At 37.3% G+C, this 17273-nt stretch overlaps 1 protein-coding gene across 4 annotated transcripts in view; it reads left to right on the top strand.

The window, feature by feature from the left end:
• Nucleotides 1-17273, top strand: part of Gabpb1 (GA binding protein transcription factor subunit beta 1) — a 48733-nt gene that overhangs the window by 14764 nt on the left and 16696 nt on the right. For 2 of the 4 annotated variants that reach the window (XM_034496286.2, XM_076929690.1), the window contains exons 2-7: nucleotides 4937-5044; nucleotides 9802-9969; nucleotides 11118-11312; nucleotides 12951-13062; nucleotides 13589-13702; nucleotides 17020-17205. In XM_034496286.2, the coding sequence (XP_034352177.1) occupies nucleotides 4937-5044; nucleotides 9802-9969; nucleotides 11118-11312; nucleotides 12951-13062; nucleotides 13589-13702; nucleotides 17020-17205 (883 nt within the window). Of the gene's footprint in view, nucleotides 1-4936; nucleotides 5045-9801; nucleotides 9970-11117; nucleotides 11313-12950; nucleotides 13063-13588; nucleotides 13703-17019; nucleotides 17206-17273 lie in introns of those variants that run through there. The other 2 variants (XM_076929691.1, XM_034496287.2) reach the window with 1 other exon arrangement.

Genomic DNA, 17273 nt, shown 5'->3' with positions numbered 1-17273 from the left:
TGGTCATTTTCATTGTCTGGATGCAACTGAATTTCTCCCAGTCAGAATTACTTCATTGTGTTTTCAGGTGAGCATAGAAAAATGTTTGCTATTTTTTGGTATTTTTCATTATTTTTATCTGGACAAGAAAATGAAAGCATTTTGATGCTGATCTCATGTATTTTCTTCCTATTAAATCCATTTCTATCTTTAAAAGTGTTTAATTCTGTCTCTTAAGTTGAAATGAAAATTACAGTTTTGGTGCTGGAGAGATGAGATGGCTCAGTGGTTAAGAGTATATACTGTTCCAGTGTAGGACCCAGAACATGTGACAGTTCTTTGCCATTGAGATTGTCCCCATTGTGAGACTTTTAGTGTTTCTGACTGGACCATTATTACATGCTAGAGCCTTCCCCACCTTTAATGTCTCCAATGCTTCCCTGTGTAAACAAAGGCATCTAGTTTTGAGACCCACTGATTTTTTTTTTTTTTTTTTTAGTCTAGTGACATGAATCTGTTATGTTGTTTATGGTTTTAAAAAATCACAATAGCTTCAGTGCCAGAGTCTTAAATGGTAGGTTTTGAATAATTGAAACATGGGGAAGTCATGGGAATGTATTTACTCAAATGTTTCATGGTAGTGCCTCCTTGGGTGTGCTCTCCAGTATCCTCCGTCTTCTTCCACTTCTCCTACTTAGTAAGGCAGGCATGTGAGACCATATTCAGTGTTGTATTTACTTATTTGACAGCTATGCAGTGTAATCTGGTTCCTAAAAATTACAGAAACTATAAAATGGGAAATGTCTCCATAATTATACTATTAGATTACTTGTTAATAGTAAAGTACTATATATAATATATATATATAAAATTTTTAGTAATATACATACATATATGTACTTAGTATATGTATATCTATCACCTATGTATCTATCTATATATATATATTACTAAAAAATATGAACAAATGATTCAATAGTATGATATAAATGTATCCCAAGGCAGGCTGTGTAGCCCAGGCTGGTCTTGAACTTATGATTCTTTTATCCACTTCAGCCTCACAGTTGCTGAGAGTAATCTGTATGTTAACACACCCGATTATATTTTATTCTTTATGTTTTGATATTCAAACTATGCCTGTTGGCCAGGCATCACATACATTTTGTTACATAGCTTTGGACTAATTAAATGGTTGCCTTCTGTGGGGTTAGGTTCTCTAATTGAACTACTTTTCTTTCTGTAGATTGTTTTCATTATAACTTACCTATCTTTTATCTTTTAGAGTAGGTTAATAGGAGGGTAATAATTTAATTAGTGGATTTTTTGCATTCTTAGAACTTTTAATAAATTTGCTAAATTGAGTTAAAGCTGGCTCACTTTTACTATTGTTGACATATATAATAGAGCAGTATATAAAAGTATAAAAGTGTAAGTTTTAATCACCCTAGACTACAGTAGAAATTACTTTAAAATTATTTTACATCTGTTAGTGACAGTCAATAGTTCTTTCTTTTTGAAGACTACATGCATGTCCACCATGTTCTTTTACCACTGCCTTAGGTTCTTGTTTATGCTTTCTCCCCATCTTTGTTTCGAGTTAGGTCCTTTCTCCTCCCCCCCCCCCCCCATTATATAGCTCTTTATCAGCAACTAAAATAGAAGGTTGTACAGCATGGGTAGTAATTGTTTATAATTAGAGATTTCTTATATCCTAATACAGATCATTTAAAAATGCAATTTCTTTTATTAGAAAGCTTCTACCCTTTTTTTTTTTTTTTTTTTTTGCCTGTGTATAATTTGCAGAACTAATCTGAAGTGGAATATATGTGTAAGAGTCTATAAAGACCTTTAATGCCAGCACTTGGGAGGCAGAGGCAGGCGGATTTCTGAGTTCGAGGCCAGCCTGGTCTACAGAGTGAGTTCCAGGACAGCCAGGGCGACGCAGAGAAACCCTGTCAAGAAAGAGTCTGTAAAGAATGCAAATTTCAGATATGCTAAATACTTTTACAAGTCACTTTCAAAAATGTGTGCCTGTGCATAGAAGATAGTATAAGATTAAAGAAAAAGGATAGAGATTCAAGAAATCAGGATTTGAAAACAAGTTCCTGATAATTTTGTATTTGACAAAGGACCTACTATCCAGAATGTATATGAATCAAAATGAAAAAAGACAGACTAATTTCAGAATGAGAAAACTCTAGTCTGGCACTGTGTAGTGGTTCTCCAGATGTTGCTCTTTCTGGTACTATACATGCCAAATGGGTTTGCCTGGCTGTATAAACACTGTAAAATGTTTACTTTGTACACAGCATATTTTTTGGACATCTTTCTTTTTTTTTTCACATTCCCCTTTTTTTTATTGGACATTTTATTTATTTACATTTCAGATGCCATCCCCTTTCCCCATTTCCCCTCCCTAGAAAACCCCTATCCCATGCCCCCTTTTCCTTTTTGCTTTTATACAAGTTTTTAAAAATGTTAATCAAAGGCTTTATAGGTTTGGTAATGCTCAATCAGAAGTGTAACCCAATACCCAACCTAGATATATCAACTATCTTTGACTGGCAGAGATATGTGAATATCTGCCTCCATGTCCTCCCCTCCCCCTTTCTCTCTCTCATCATCTAGCTCCTCTCCTTCTCCTCCTCCTCTCCTTACTCCTTCTTTTCCTCTTCATACTCCTCCCACCTTAGCTCCTTCTACATATCACTCTTCCTGTTAAAATAAAACTTTTCTTTCAAACTACAATTAGAGCATAGCTATACCAATTTGTGTCAGTAAGGTACAAGATAGACCCAATACCTAGTTCATCATTTTGTTGACTAACCAGAGCCTCTGTCATCTCTTGTAACTAAAAGACTTAGTTCTGAACCTGGCTTTTTTTCTTGGCTTTAGAATGAATGTCAGCTGAAAACCATCTATTCTCTCAAATCTTTTCTCTCAAAGTAAGTTGCTGGGATTGGCTATGAGACTATAAGTTTTCAACACCGTCAGAAATCTAGAATGACTGAGTTAACTGAAATTATGGGAAGCACAAAGCATAGCTTCTAAAACGTAGTCAATTTATAGAGACCACTGAACACCTGGACAGTTCCTATACTACAAGACGTTGGAGCATCCAATCTTCAGCCTTCTGGTCCAGGATCATCTGACAGACGTAGTGATGCAGAATTATTAAGGGCTGATTACTCTGTCTTGGCAGATATAATCAGTCGACTATTCCACAAGTGTGTAGACAGCATTTAAAAATTCTTTTTTAAAGGATAAGTCTCAGAGACATTTAAGTGAAATTTGACTTATCTACTGTACAGATACCATGTTTAGTAATTTAGATTTTGCTATACATCTAGGAGAGGGGTCAGCTTTTCTTTTACAGATTATGTAGTCTTTAACAGAAAATAAAATGCTTAAAGTTTTTTTGCCTTTTGGTGTGATGATTACTGATACATGGTCTTTAGGAAGGAACTTTAACAGATCAGAAGTTTACTGTGTTTGCAGAGATTAAAGACTTTGGGTTACAGAGAAAATGGGAGAGAGGGAAAAGGGGGAAAAAAAAAAAAACCCAGAAGGACAAAGGTAAAAGAAATGTTGCAAGTGTCACATGCAAACAAAACACACAAAGAAAAGCTGCGAACTCTACAGCTGCTTATGGCTTTTTTCTCACTTGTCACCACAGGGGACAGTGGGACAGTGTGAACTATTGTTCACATAGAATAGTACTTACGAAATCTCATCTGTGTGGTTCTTCCTGTGCTTAGTGTGCATGCTCTAATATTATAGAAGCTACTAAAACATGACAATTTGGAATAGTTCTTTCCAGAAGTTAGACTTTCTTGTAGTTTTCTCTTATAGTTTTATACCTCCTAAGATTTCTTCCAAGTATGTAGCATGTTTTATTCCTTTCTGGAAAAATAACCTTTCCAAGCCTTGTCAGTTTCTCATATGTTCTTTTTGAGTGACAGCTCTTCACATTAGTTTGGCTACACTAGTCCACCTGTCACTCTCTCTCCTTCATGACTTTAACCTTGTGAGCGTATTCCTTTTTAGACAAATTTGAATCCCAGTTGCATCTTTTTCTTACTAAATCTGAAAAAGATGCCATGTTTTCACTTCCCCATGGGCCTACAGTCTTCCCTGTTTTTTTTTCATACAGTATCACAGATGAAGCTTCTAGCTGGAAGGCTTTCTGGGTTTGGAAAACTTCTTCCTCCTTAGAATGACTGTTTATGAACTCTGAGCACCACTGAACATCTCACCTATAGAGTCCTGCCATGGTCTTTCTTGACACATACATTGGATTGTCTTTTCTGCCTCCCTCTTCTTCCTCCCTCCCTTGACTTGGACATTAGTCTTTAGAGAATTCTTAAATTCAAGATTAATTCTCTTTATAGATTCTTAGTGAGAAACATGAACTATTCATAAGACCATTGAATTCCATTTTAGAACTTGCATGGAGTGTGAATTGTGCTTGTTTTTGGAAGATTTTAAGTGCACTATATGTACTGGAGCAGAAGACATTTGTTTTAGAATTTGAGCACTCTTACTATTTCCAAAAAGGTTATGGTAGAGCAGCTTATATCAGTAACAGGACAGTATCTTATACTTTAATTTTATTTTGACAAGTGTTATTAGGCTCCAATAAAAACAATAATAATAAAAATAATAAATAAAAAGCCGGTTTTAATTCTTAGACTCACACACAGTACCTGCCTCCTTACCTTGTCTGTTTTTGCTGGTCATATGTGAAGAATTTAAACCAACTTTACTCGGGCAAAACTTAGTGAGAAGGGAAATGAATACATTTCAGGAATCCAAATATAAATTGCTTTGTGTGATCAATAGTTTCGTATTAATAGTACCACATTTGAAGGGATAACAGAGTGAACTTAAGAATGAAGAGAAGTCATGTCACCATATGTAATGAAAGTTCTGATGTCAGTTCATGTGTTTCATTTAGATGTCCCTGGTAGATTTGGGGAAGAAGCTTTTAGAAGCGGCACGAGCAGGTCAAGATGACGAAGTTCGTATTTTGATGGCAAATGGAGCTCCTTTTACTACAGACTGGGTAAAGAGCAATCTTGATGTTGTAGAGTTGCTTTTATTTCTACCTCTTCTCTTTCCTCCCAGATAAAAGTTATTCCAGTATTTATGCTGAGCCATTTCTTTAGCCCCCTAATGAACTGCCTTTTAAATTAATGTGCATATTATTTTCTTAATGATAGACATTATCCACTCTTTGAATAAAAGTTGTTTATTTTAAAGACTTTGGACTATACTAGTTTTGTGTGAGTATAATAGCTGCCAGGGAGAGAATCGATAATTCACAAAGTAACAAAGATGGAGTTTCAGCTGCTCCTGAAATAAAGGAAAAAAAAAAAGGGTTTGTATTTTGGTTGCTACTTGTAAACTTGTAAGAAATGTGACTATGGAGACAGAGGCAGGTAGGTCTGCGTAGTAAACGTCAGGACCTCCAAGGCTGCATACACACAGTGAGACCCTGTCTCACAAAAACAAAGAAAGAAAGAAAAGAGAGGGAGAGAAGGAAAGAAATGTGACCAAACCAGTGAGGAAGAAAAGAAAGGGAACAGTCTTTTGCAATATAGAAGGCAGTGTGGACGAGGCAGAAGACATACCGTTCATCCCTAGGGGTAAAGAGAAAGGTCTGGGCTTAGGAATCTGCATTAACTCTACTCATAACAACAGAAAAGTCTGATCCTTCCCATGCCTAGACAGGGTTTCTCTGTGTAGCCCTGGCTGGCTGGAACTTGCTCTGTAGACCAGAATGGCATTAGAATCAGAGATCTGCCTCTGCCTCCCAGGTGCTGAGATTAAAGGTGTACACCACCAGAAATTTCTGTTTTTTAACTTTTTGTCTTTATTCCTCCCCCCACCCCCCATGAGACTCGCTGAGAGTCACATGGGATTCGAACTTGGAAAGCCGGGCACGTCCGCTTTCTGGTGGCGGGCGCCAAAGCCGTGCACCACCGCACACTCACTTATTCCTTGTTTTTAAATATTTTATAATTTTTTTTTAATTTTACACAAGCATCAACTCCTGTATGCCTTTCATCTACCTTCAAAAACTATATCATGGTAAATCCTTTATGCACTTTCTTTGTATTATTTTTTAAGTGGACCCCAGGAACTGGCATTTCATCTATAAATATTACAACATTTGTCTGTATCAGATAAGATGCTTTCACTAAAGAATTTCAAGGAGATCTTGAGTGGTAGTGAGAGGCAAAGGCAGATGGGGCTCAGTGAGTTCAAGGCCAGCCTGCTCTACAGAGCCAGTTCCAGGATGGCCAGAGCTACACAAACCCTGTCTTATAAAACTAACCTTCCCCACCCCCCAAAAACAAGCAAACAAACAAACAAACAAATACCAGTGAACCTAGCACACTGAATGTAAGCTGGGATCCAGAGAATTTGTTCTCTGAAAGTTTGTTGCATTTAGATTTCTTTGTTAGCTATGCCAGCTCACTAGCATAGGGTACTGAAGACAGAGACCTGGGAGTGCCTCAGGGCTAACTCTGTAGGACAATTCTGGTTGTCTCAGAATACTAGGATCTCTCTCCTCCTTCTCTTCTCCCTGCTCTTGTGCTCTTTGTGTGAGGCACTGCAAAGAAATGACTTGATGGGAATGAGGGAGAGAAGGAAACATTTATTGAAGAGAACTTTGGAATCACAAGCACAGCTTGTACATTTGAAGCTGGATTCACAAACACCATGTACCCTACAGGCAAGGACTGAATGTGAAGTTTCTTTGGATAAGGGTTTTTTCACTCATGTCCCTGTAAGAAGCATATGTATATTCCCTAGAGAAACTTAAAATCCCTACCTTTTAAAATTCCAGCTTCATATCCATAATAACATTTCAAGCAGTCAAGAGTAATTAACATCCAAACACAAAGCAGCTCGAATGTTTTGCTGAAAGAACCTGACAGCCAAAGCTGACCTGCTGAGGGTTGCAGGTAACATTCAGTAACAAGTTAGAGACAACTGTAGACACCTTAGAGAGCCGATAGGAGGAAACACAAGGTATAATGTAGACACACAGTCGAAGATGTAAGTCCTGTCAGAAACTGAGAGATGCCATGAACATTGTCCATGGTAAAAAGGTGGAAATGGCCTAGCGCTTGTTGGTCTAAGTGAGTGTGGGTCAGGGTGAGGTAGTTGGAAAGACAAGGTGCCTAGAATTTCCAGAATTGATAAATGCTCACAAATTCAAGTAGTCCAACAAATTTATACCAGAATCAACTTGTTGGAAATTCATGCTTATAAGAGCTTTCTCGGTGCTTGAGAACACTTGTTGCTCTTGTAGTGAACCTGGGCTCATTGCTCAGCTCCCACATGGCAGCTCACAACTTCCTCAAACTTCTATTCCAGAGGATTCTTCTGGCCTCTACAGGCATTGCACACATATGGTGCACAGACATTCATGCAGGAAAACACTAATACACGTAAAGTAGAAATAATTTCTTTTCAAAGAAAATACATACTAGATATATCACCATGATGCTGTAACAGTACATGAAGACAGAAGGATCATAAATAAGGCTTAGTATCCACAGTATAGAAGGGTCAGTAATAACAGACATTATTTCAGCATGGTACTTCACCAAGATAAGGTTTGAATGGCCAGGAGATACAAAACAGTGTTCAATTTGATCAGTAAATGAAAAGTAAAGCCAGAAGCTATTTGGCATATCTACTAGGTTAGCAAAGTAATATCTGTAGTGCAACCTTGGTGAGGAGATCAAATGAAGGTGAATTGATGTAGTCATTTTGGAGGAGAGCTTGACAGTGCTTAGTGAACTTTAACATGTATATGCTGTTTGTAGCAGTTGAGCTTGTAGACTATAGAAGGAAATCTTATTTGTGTGCTTGAGTTACTAGAAGACCCTATGTAGCAGAAATATTTATAATAAAACTGGGAACAAACCAGAGTTGATCAGTTGAATTAGTAGTGGATTATTGTAGAGAAAGTCAGTGTGCTACATTCTTGCCTATTAACATGATAAACAGTGGATAAGCTACAAGTACGCATGGTAGGATTTTAGTAAACCTCAAAACAGAGAACCGAAGAATACCATTTAAGGATTATAATTGATACAAATTCAAACAAAGAAATTCTTGTCAAAGTGAGTAGCCACTAGGAGATGGGCGGTAAATGCTTGCTGTGAAGCATGCCCATGGTTTGGACCCCAGAATTCGTACCACACACACACAGTCATGCTAAAACTGATTAGATTCTTTATTTGAGTAGCATTTTCCTGAGGGACAAGGGAAGGGTTTGTGATCAGGAAGCAACATGTGGGAGGATTTCAAAGTATTAGAAAAGTTTTCCTTTCAGACTGGTATTGCCTTTACAGCTGTTTAACTATTCTTGAAACCATATGTAAGTATGCATGTTATATGTACTTTTTCTTTCATTGTGAGCCAAAAAGGAAAAAAGTCTTAAGAATGACAAGAAATACAAAGTAGACCTCACTACCTCTCTAAGTAAATCTCAGTGGTTCGATGAATTGTTAAAGGCTTTCATTACAGAATTTGAAAGGAGAAAAGACCAGTTATATGAAAATACAACAAGCATGAAAAAGGATTATCCAATAATCTCCTTTGATCTGTGAGGTTCTCTTTAAAACTTTGTAAAGTAAATGACTTTTTGTTATAATACATATTTTTAAAAATTTGCCTTGTATTATATCACTTGTGTTGTTAGAGGCAAATTGGTGACCTCTCTGTACTTCTTGGTTCTTTTATAGTACCTTACTGTGAGAACATTCAGTGAAACCAATACATGAAGGTCTTAGAACAATGTGGTCCATAGAACGTGATTTGAAAACTGAGGTGATAACTCAGAGGTTTAGACCACTTGCAGAGGACCTGGGTTCAATTCCTTGCACCTACTTGGTGGCTTACAACCCTCTATTACCCTAGCTCCTGGGGCTGTGTTCCATTATATTCAGGCAAAGCATTCATGCACATAAAGTAAAATTAATAAATCTAAAGTTTAAAAAAAGCCAGAGGTGCTGTTTAAAAGTGACAGCCTTGCAAATTTTATGGTCTGGTAAAATATTTCTTTTAACATTATTGACTGGCCATCAGAGTTAGTGGGCTTTTTTGTTCTTAATGCATGTAGTATAATGTAAGCTAAATTTTACCTATTTAGATATATGCCTCTGATGCAACTTTCTTTATTTTCAGGTCATAATTATTTCTAATTATTTAAACAATTTATTATTTATGTGCGTTGGTGTTTTGCATGCATGTATGTCTGTGTAAGTGTGTTAGATCCTCTGGAAATGGGGTTATAGACAGTTGTGAGCTGCCAATGTGGGTGCTGGAAATTGAACCCAGGTCCTCTGCAAGAGGACCTTTTAGTCACTAAGCCATCTCTCCAGCTTCATTATCTCTAATTATTAATAAAATTAATTTCAGTTTTTTGTTAGTAACAAAGAGCTAGGCCCGGTATAATCCCAGCACTTAGGAGGCTGAGACATGATCTCTAGTTTGAGGCCTGAAACCTTGTCTAAAAGTGGAGCAAGGGAGAGGAACAAGAAGGAGAGAATTTGAATTAAAGAAATCATTGACTATTTCCACACTAATACATGTATGGGACTTCTTGAGGACTTCTGTGAACATAAGCCCAAGTTGAGTGATATCTTTTGATGATTGAATTGCTATATATATAATGTAATATGCTTCACTGTTTAAAAATGTAGAATAGTTTGTAGTAGAATTATATTAAAAGCAATTAGAAAACTGGACTTTGTTTTTTTGCGTGTGCATGTGTATGCATGTGTTTGTGTGTTACAGTTGGGAACTTCTCCACTTCATCTGGCCGCACAGTACGGGCATTACTCTACCACAGAGGTTCTTCTTCGAGCCGGTGTAAGTAGAGATGCCAGGACCAAAGTGGACCGGACCCCACTGCACATGGCAGCTTCGGAGGGCCATGCCAGCATAGTAGAGGTTTTGCTTAAGGTATATCTTTTCTTTTTTGGACTGAGGTTTTAAGCCTAAACCCCACAGAAACAAATTAAGATTAGAAAGGAGTTTTATTAAGTGCCCACTTTTTGTTTGACTTTTGATAGAGCTTTTGTTATAGATGCTTTTAAGTCTGTCAAATGAATATTGCCTTAAGGTTTTCTTTGGAGGAGAAAAACATTCCTACAGGTGTGTTCTTAGTTACTGAGTCAACCATTGAGAGTAAGCCTTGTGGGTGAAGAACTATAGCTTTGCCTTAATATAGTCAGAATTCTTATGCAGGGAAGATTAGTATTGGATGGTTAACAAACAGATTAACAAGTAATTAATTAAAAGTGGGTTTATTTTTAGTCATTGAAATGTCAAAAGGTCACACAGAAGATGCTGAAGCAGAGTGATAGCCATTATTCTTTGCCGTTTTTATTCTAGCCTATAAATGAACTCAGGTGAAAGAAATGCAAAGCAGTCTGGTGTAAATTATATGTAATCCTAGGTATTTTAAAGCCACATTTAAAAGTACAAATTCATGTTACTATTTAATTAATCCAGTGCATTGAAACATTATCATTTCAGCATAAAAGCAGAATAGGAATCCTTACTGAGCTGTTCCATATTCTGCTTTGTATTGAACTCAGTGCTTATTTACACAAAGCTGCCTTCACTAGCCTGCACCCTCACTAGCTGCAGTATGCTGAATAGCCACATCTATCCAGCTTGTCACATATGACAGTGCCTTAGATAGCTTCCTTCTGATTCCTTAGGTTGTTCTTGTTTTGAAAGAAAAGGTGATACATATTTAATTGTAAGGGATCACTCACCATAAACCATTAAAGAGTTCTAGAGAAAAACTCAGTACTGACCTTCACTTGGGAGGCTACTTCAGCCCTTTGTGCCCCTATCTGAGTACTGAACGCAGAATTATCTTATTTTAAGAACTTAGAAGAAAAGTAGCTAGAAAAATCAGCATGATTGAAAAATGATTAAGTGACAGATAACTGATAATTACTGAACATGTATTTAATACCTCTCCTTCCAAAATTAAAGATGTTTTTTCTTGCTTAAAAGCATTGTGGCTAGTACTTTCATATCAGGGATTCTTTATATTTCCTCTCTTGAAATATTACTGATTTTGAAATATCTTTTAGCATGGTGCTGACGTCAATGCAAAGGATATGTTAAAGATGACAGCTCTGCATTGGGCAACAGAACATAATCATCAAGAGGTGGTGGAGCTTTTAATCAAATATGGTGCTGATGTACACACGCAGAGTAAATTTTGTAAAACTGCATTTGATATTTCAATAGACAATGGAAATGAAGATTTAGCAGAGATATTACAGGTAACTTGGCTTTCAGTTTAAGAAAACATGAAAGGCAGCTTGCAGCCAGATGCTCTGTCTTACAGCTTTTCCTCCTGGGCTCAGTTCTCTTTAATGGCCATGTTCTCTCCACTTCCTCTGCTCATTACTGTCTGTACACTGGAAGGTTAGAGAAAATGCTAACCTTCTGTGCTTTCACTTTCTGAGTTCCTTTTCTGGACATTTAATTATTTTGTTGCACATTTGGATATCATGTTTTATCAAAATAATTATAAACTACTTTATAAAGACTTGGATGTGTGATATATTTTGTTTTTTAAATTTTGTTTGTTTAAAAAAATTAAAATTTATTGTGTGTGTATGTGCATGATGTGTGGGGGTGGGAGTAGGGTATGTGTATGGGCCAGAGAGTAACTGGATGAAGTCACTTCTCTCTTCATCTTCACGTGGGTTCTGGGGACTGAACTAAGGTCTTGAAGCTTCTATGACAAACGCTTTTAACTACTGAACCATTCTGAACCCCCTCTTCATTTTAAACCTACTTTATCTAACATTGATATATTTACATTTTAGGTTTTAAAAAAATGTTAGTTGGGATGTAGCAAGTGGTGTGTTTCGCTGAGCAGGAGTTTCATTACTTGGGGCTTTGATGCTCAGGAATTTGAGTACAAAGCTTTTCTTCAGTCTGTTTTAAGGACTGAGCTAATTTGACACTTGGTTTCCATTCCTGCCAAGATGATCCTTTTCCCTTTCCTCTCTTTCCAGTGGTGCAGCTTTTGGGAGTTTCCCCAGGCAGCCCTCTCTTCCTCCTGACCCTGTCTCTTCCCTCAGCACCTTGAATATGGCTGAAGCTTTCAGTGGCAAAAACAGTAGATATGAAGGCAGACACATCTGACTAACAGTGGCAAAACTTTGCCAAGGTTTTGTGATATAAGTGATAGAGTCTATTATTCTGGTTTCTTTCTTTCCTTCTCATCATCTATAAAAATGAAACAAACAACTATTTGAGGACATAGTTATGGTTGACTTTCCTGGTAACTGGAATTATTTCTCCCTTGTCTTCTTGTCCTGTTTTCAGTTGGACTCTCTAAGATCACCTGACTTCATTAAATGTTCACAACTTTATTGTAAGATGTGTTATGTGCTGGGAAGTAATGAGTTGTACCTTGACTCTCGTTTTTTCATATCTGGGAATATAATTTAAGAGTTGAGATTTAAAGATTGAGAATACTTAAATGGGAAGGCCATACTTTAATGTGTCATGTTATGCATCACCTAATGTGATAGAAATAATTTAAATACTTCTACAGAACAGTAAACTATCTTGCATTGCTTACTTTTTCTGTAAGAGTCTGATAGATTCCTTCTTCAGTCAGGTTTGCTGTCTCCACAGAAGGCCTTAGGGTATAAGTCACACCTGTACTACTGCTGTGCTGTCAGGTATAAGTCACTCCTACACTTACTGCTGTGCTCTCAGGTATAAGTCACACATACACTCACTGCTGTGCTATCAGTGCTTCATTACCAAGTCTTCCCATTGTATTGTGCGGCTTTCCTGAGAGACTGTTTCTTCATGTGTGTATTTATATACTACATTGAGAGCCTGTCCCAGATGTGCTGCCTGTAATTCTGAAAATACTGTGATAATTTGTTCCCTAGATTGCTATGCAGAACCAAATCAACACCAACCCGGAGAGTCCTGACACTGTGACAATACATGCTGCCACACCACAGTTCATCATTGGACCTGGAGGGGTGGTGAATCTTACAGGTCTGGTATCTAAGGCGACAGGTATTGAGATGCATGTAGGATAGCTGTTAGGATGTTAAGCTAGTAGGTATTCATCAGTTTAAGAAAGGACTGTTGGAGAGTGAGGGTAAGAGTACCATCCACTCTCTTGGTCTCTTATTTATTTATAAAACCATTTTTCTAAGATAAACGAATCTAAAGAAAGGCAGTCTTATACAGTGCATGACAGTATTATCTTTCCCAAAGTGATGCTATCTGGTATTGGTTAAAATTTTAGTGAGGGGGGTGGAGAGATGGCTCAAAGGTTAAGAGCACTCACTGTTCTTCTAGAGGTTCTGAGTTCAATTCCCAGCAACCACAAGGTGACTTACAACCATCTGAAATGTGATCTGATGCCCTCTTCTGGTGTGTCTGAAGACAGTGGCAGTGTACTAATATACATTAAATAAACAAACAAACAAACAGAAATTTTTAGTGAGATTGGAAGATGAGCAGAGTACATGAAGTTAAGCACCCTAAACGTAAGTTCTGTTTTTTTCTCTCCTAGATGAAACAGGAGTATCTGCTGTTCAGTTTGGAAACTCCTCTACGTCAGTATTAGCTACATTAGCTGCCTTAGCTGAAGCATCTGCCCCGTTGTCCAATTCTTCAGAAACTCCAGGTCAGAAACAAGTGAGGTCTATATACAGACTGCTTCACCCTGTCGAGGTTTTCCTCTGGGCTGAGTACTTCTGAATCCTGTCTAAGAAATCTCTTCAGAGTTTATTGGCAATGTTTTGTTTTCTTCAAGAGTCCTACTTATAATTTGTGTTTACCTCTGCAGTTCTTTCAGAATTGGTTGGCTATACTTCTTGTTACTTGCTTAAATCTTATTAATTAAAGTTGCTATTTCTGATTTTTATTTTTGTATCAGCCACCAGTATGAGGCAATGTCCTGATCCCATCTTTATTAAAAATAAATAAGGAAACTGCAGGTCCAAGTGCTTACATAGGCCCTTGTAAGGTGGAATAAAATTGTGCCCACCTAACATGTGAAGTAGGGTGGGGGCATCCACTGCTTAGCTCTCCCCGAGTGTAGTCATGTGCCCCATCTTGCCAGATCGTGGGTTTACATGGGCAAGGGGAATCATAATGAAATATTTGGAGAGTTGGCAGTGGGTAGATACAAAGTGTGAATGGGGCAGAAGTTCAGGAGGTATGTTCCTGAGGTGCATACCAGTTAAAGAAGTACAGTTGCAGATTTAGTTGGTACATGCTCAGTTTTTTTTGAGGTAGAGGGTTTTTGTGTGCTACCTCCGTGGGTAAGAGTGTTTGCTCTGCAAACATGAGGACCTGAGTTTGAAGCCTCAGCACCCATATGAAAAGCCAGGTAGGGCTGCATGTACTTGTAACCCCAGCACGGGGAGGACAGAGATAGGTAGATCGCTAAAGTTGGCTTGCCAGCCAATCTAACCAGAAGGGTAAACTTGAGGTAGGTGAGAGACCTTGTTTTAAGCCAATAAAGTAGACACATACACCTGATAACCTACCTCAGCCTCTTCTTGGCATGCAGATACATGAGTGTGCACACACATGCACCACACACATACCACTCCCACTAGCTTTTCAGCTTTTATTTTGTAGCTCTAGTCTGTAAACCTACATTTCTTTGCTTAGTTGTATTCTTCTCTATGGCCCAATTATATAATACTTTGATCAAATAGAAATCTATGATTTTACTTCTTTTTGTATTTAAAAACTTGTAATTCCTAGATGTATTTAAAAGATGTGAAATGTCTAGTGATGGTTGAAAATTCTGTCTCTCAAAGTGAAGTTTGCACCAGGAAACTTTTATACATGATATTTTTGGTCTGTTCCAAATTAGGGTTAATAAGACTTCAGTTCTAGGAATAAACAAACGACTGGGTCATATGAGTCTCTTTTGGTTTTACTTTTTTTGTTCTTAATCTCAGGTTAGATTATAGATTCTACCTTCAAACTTGTTAGATTTTTCTGTAGTGTAGTTTCTGTTTCTGGTAAATATTTCTATAGGGAGGTGTCCAGTCTTGGTACTTGGCGAGGAATGTTTTCTTCCCAACCCTACTTCAGCTTGTAGCTTGGTAATTTAGCCTCAAAGGCACTGCCACTGTTTGCCTTTCCTCATTCCAGCCTGACTTTTATATTCCATCAGTGAATATATATGATGTTACAGTTACTTTTTACAAGTCAGTTTGTACGCACATGCGCACACTTTATATCTACAATCTTCTAAAGTTTTAAGATTGCTTTCTTCTTACATATTTTAACATTTGCCTATTAGATTGTTCTTTAGGTCTGGGATGTGTACTTTGTCTTCTGTAATTGTCTTCCTTTTAATTTTTTCATAAATATTTTACCATCACACAACTTAAAAGAGCTTTTTAGATGAAAGGCAGGAACTATTATCTTAATGGCAGTCACTGCTAACAGTGCAGAGATGAAAGTTCCTGGGTTGAGCCTTGACTGTGTGATCTCAGAAGTGTCTTATGTATGCTGAAGCTTTTCAGTAGGAGTACTTGTCGTTAGTATTCACCCAGTGAACGCTTCTTTTTCATATGGATATTTAAAAAGAAATCAAAGTAATAGTGTACTGAAGGCTTTCATAGTTACTCTGTCGAATGTCTTGCTATTTTGTGCTATTACGTTTTGTAACTAATTTCTTGAAATCATCTTAATGTGCTTGGTAACAAAGCATAATTATTGCTTAAGGCAAACAAAATCACAAGAATACTCAAAGGATTGTTTGCGTTTTGGGTTTCCCTGGGTTTGTTTTGTGACTCTGTGAACAAATAATACTGTTGTAAGATTGAAGCCGGGCCTTTTGTCAGATCTGCTTTGAAAACCAATTGTGGACAGATACATGTCTCACTTCATGCTAGTAATCTTTGATTACTTTGGAATCAAAGTGATACTTTGCGAATATTTCAATATCCTGATCACCAAAATGTCTCACCAGTGCATTTGGCACCTGTTAGTGACGCTTGTCTGAGTCAGCTATTATAATTGTGGTTCTTAGTCCTTCTGTCTTCTGTGTTAATAACAAAACAAAACTTTTCATTCCTTTTAAGCATGTTGTTATTACAGAGTTTTGAAATGTTTGCTCCTGTGTAGTCATTGCTCAGCTCTCAGAGGAAGGCAGTGTGTGTTTTGTTACTTACACTCATGTTTTACACACAGGCATTTTAGTGACTTGTATTCCATTGTATGATGACCACAGTCTGTTTACTGCCAACGAGTATTTGGTTATTTCTAGTTTTATTTTTTAGTAGCTACAGTAAAGCTGTCAGGATGTTAATGAACATGTCTTTATTCACACATTTTTTCAGAGATAGGTGTAGGATTGCTTATGGGAAAGGATTTTTTGGCAATATTAATTTGTGTTTTGTTTTGTTTTTTTCTTACTTAGGCAATGCAAAGGCAAAGTTTTTAACTGTTAGATTTCCCTGTGCACCTCGTAGAAATGACTGAGAGCATAGGGTTTGGTTTATGCCAAATTTGAATTACTAGTGCCAGGTCTGTTTGCTGCTTACTAAAGTGACCTTGTTCACTTAGTCCAAAAGGGAATCCTGTCTGTTCTACATATCCCTTATCCCCTGATACGTAAATATGTCTAGAGTATAATCATATCGTTCTCATTTGAGTCATGTAGTTTTATTAAGTAGATATAACCTTTGATATTACCTTCAGTGATCTTTTATTGTACTTCATGTAAAGAAGTACAATACAGAGAAGTGGAGAAGAAGGTTATTAAAAATACAGTCATAAAAAGATGGCTGGAACTCTATAAATTGTGAGACTTACAGTCAGTTACTTGTATAGATGTCTACATTGGTAGTGATATATAAAAACCATATAAAACTTGTCCTGTCTGAGAGACACAAAGCAAAAATGAATTTCTATTCATGTTCAATGATTTTCATTTATTTATTTTTTTTTTTTTTACTTTTTTCCCCCCTCTAGTAGTGGCCACAGAGGAAGTAGTTACCGCAGAATCTGTGGATGGTGCAATTCAGCAAGTAGTTAGCTCAGGGGGTCAGCAGGTCATCACGATAGTCACAGATGGCATCCAGCTCGGAAACTTGCACTCCATTCCAACCAGTGGGATGGGCCAGCCCATCATTGTGACCATGCCCGATGGACAGCAAGGTGAGTACAGATGTCTGCAGGAAGTCTGGTTGTGTTCAGTACTCAGGACACTGTATTTAAAAAGTATT

Source organism: Arvicanthis niloticus, chromosome 2 (genome assembly GCF_011762505.2).
Source record: "Arvicanthis niloticus isolate mArvNil1 chromosome 2, mArvNil1.pat.X, whole genome shotgun sequence".
NCBI classification, from domain to species: Eukaryota; Metazoa; Chordata; class Mammalia; order Rodentia; family Muridae; genus Arvicanthis; species Arvicanthis niloticus.
The sequence above is the reverse complement of the archived record's forward strand: the minus strand, read 5'-3'. Positions and strand labels throughout refer to the sequence as shown.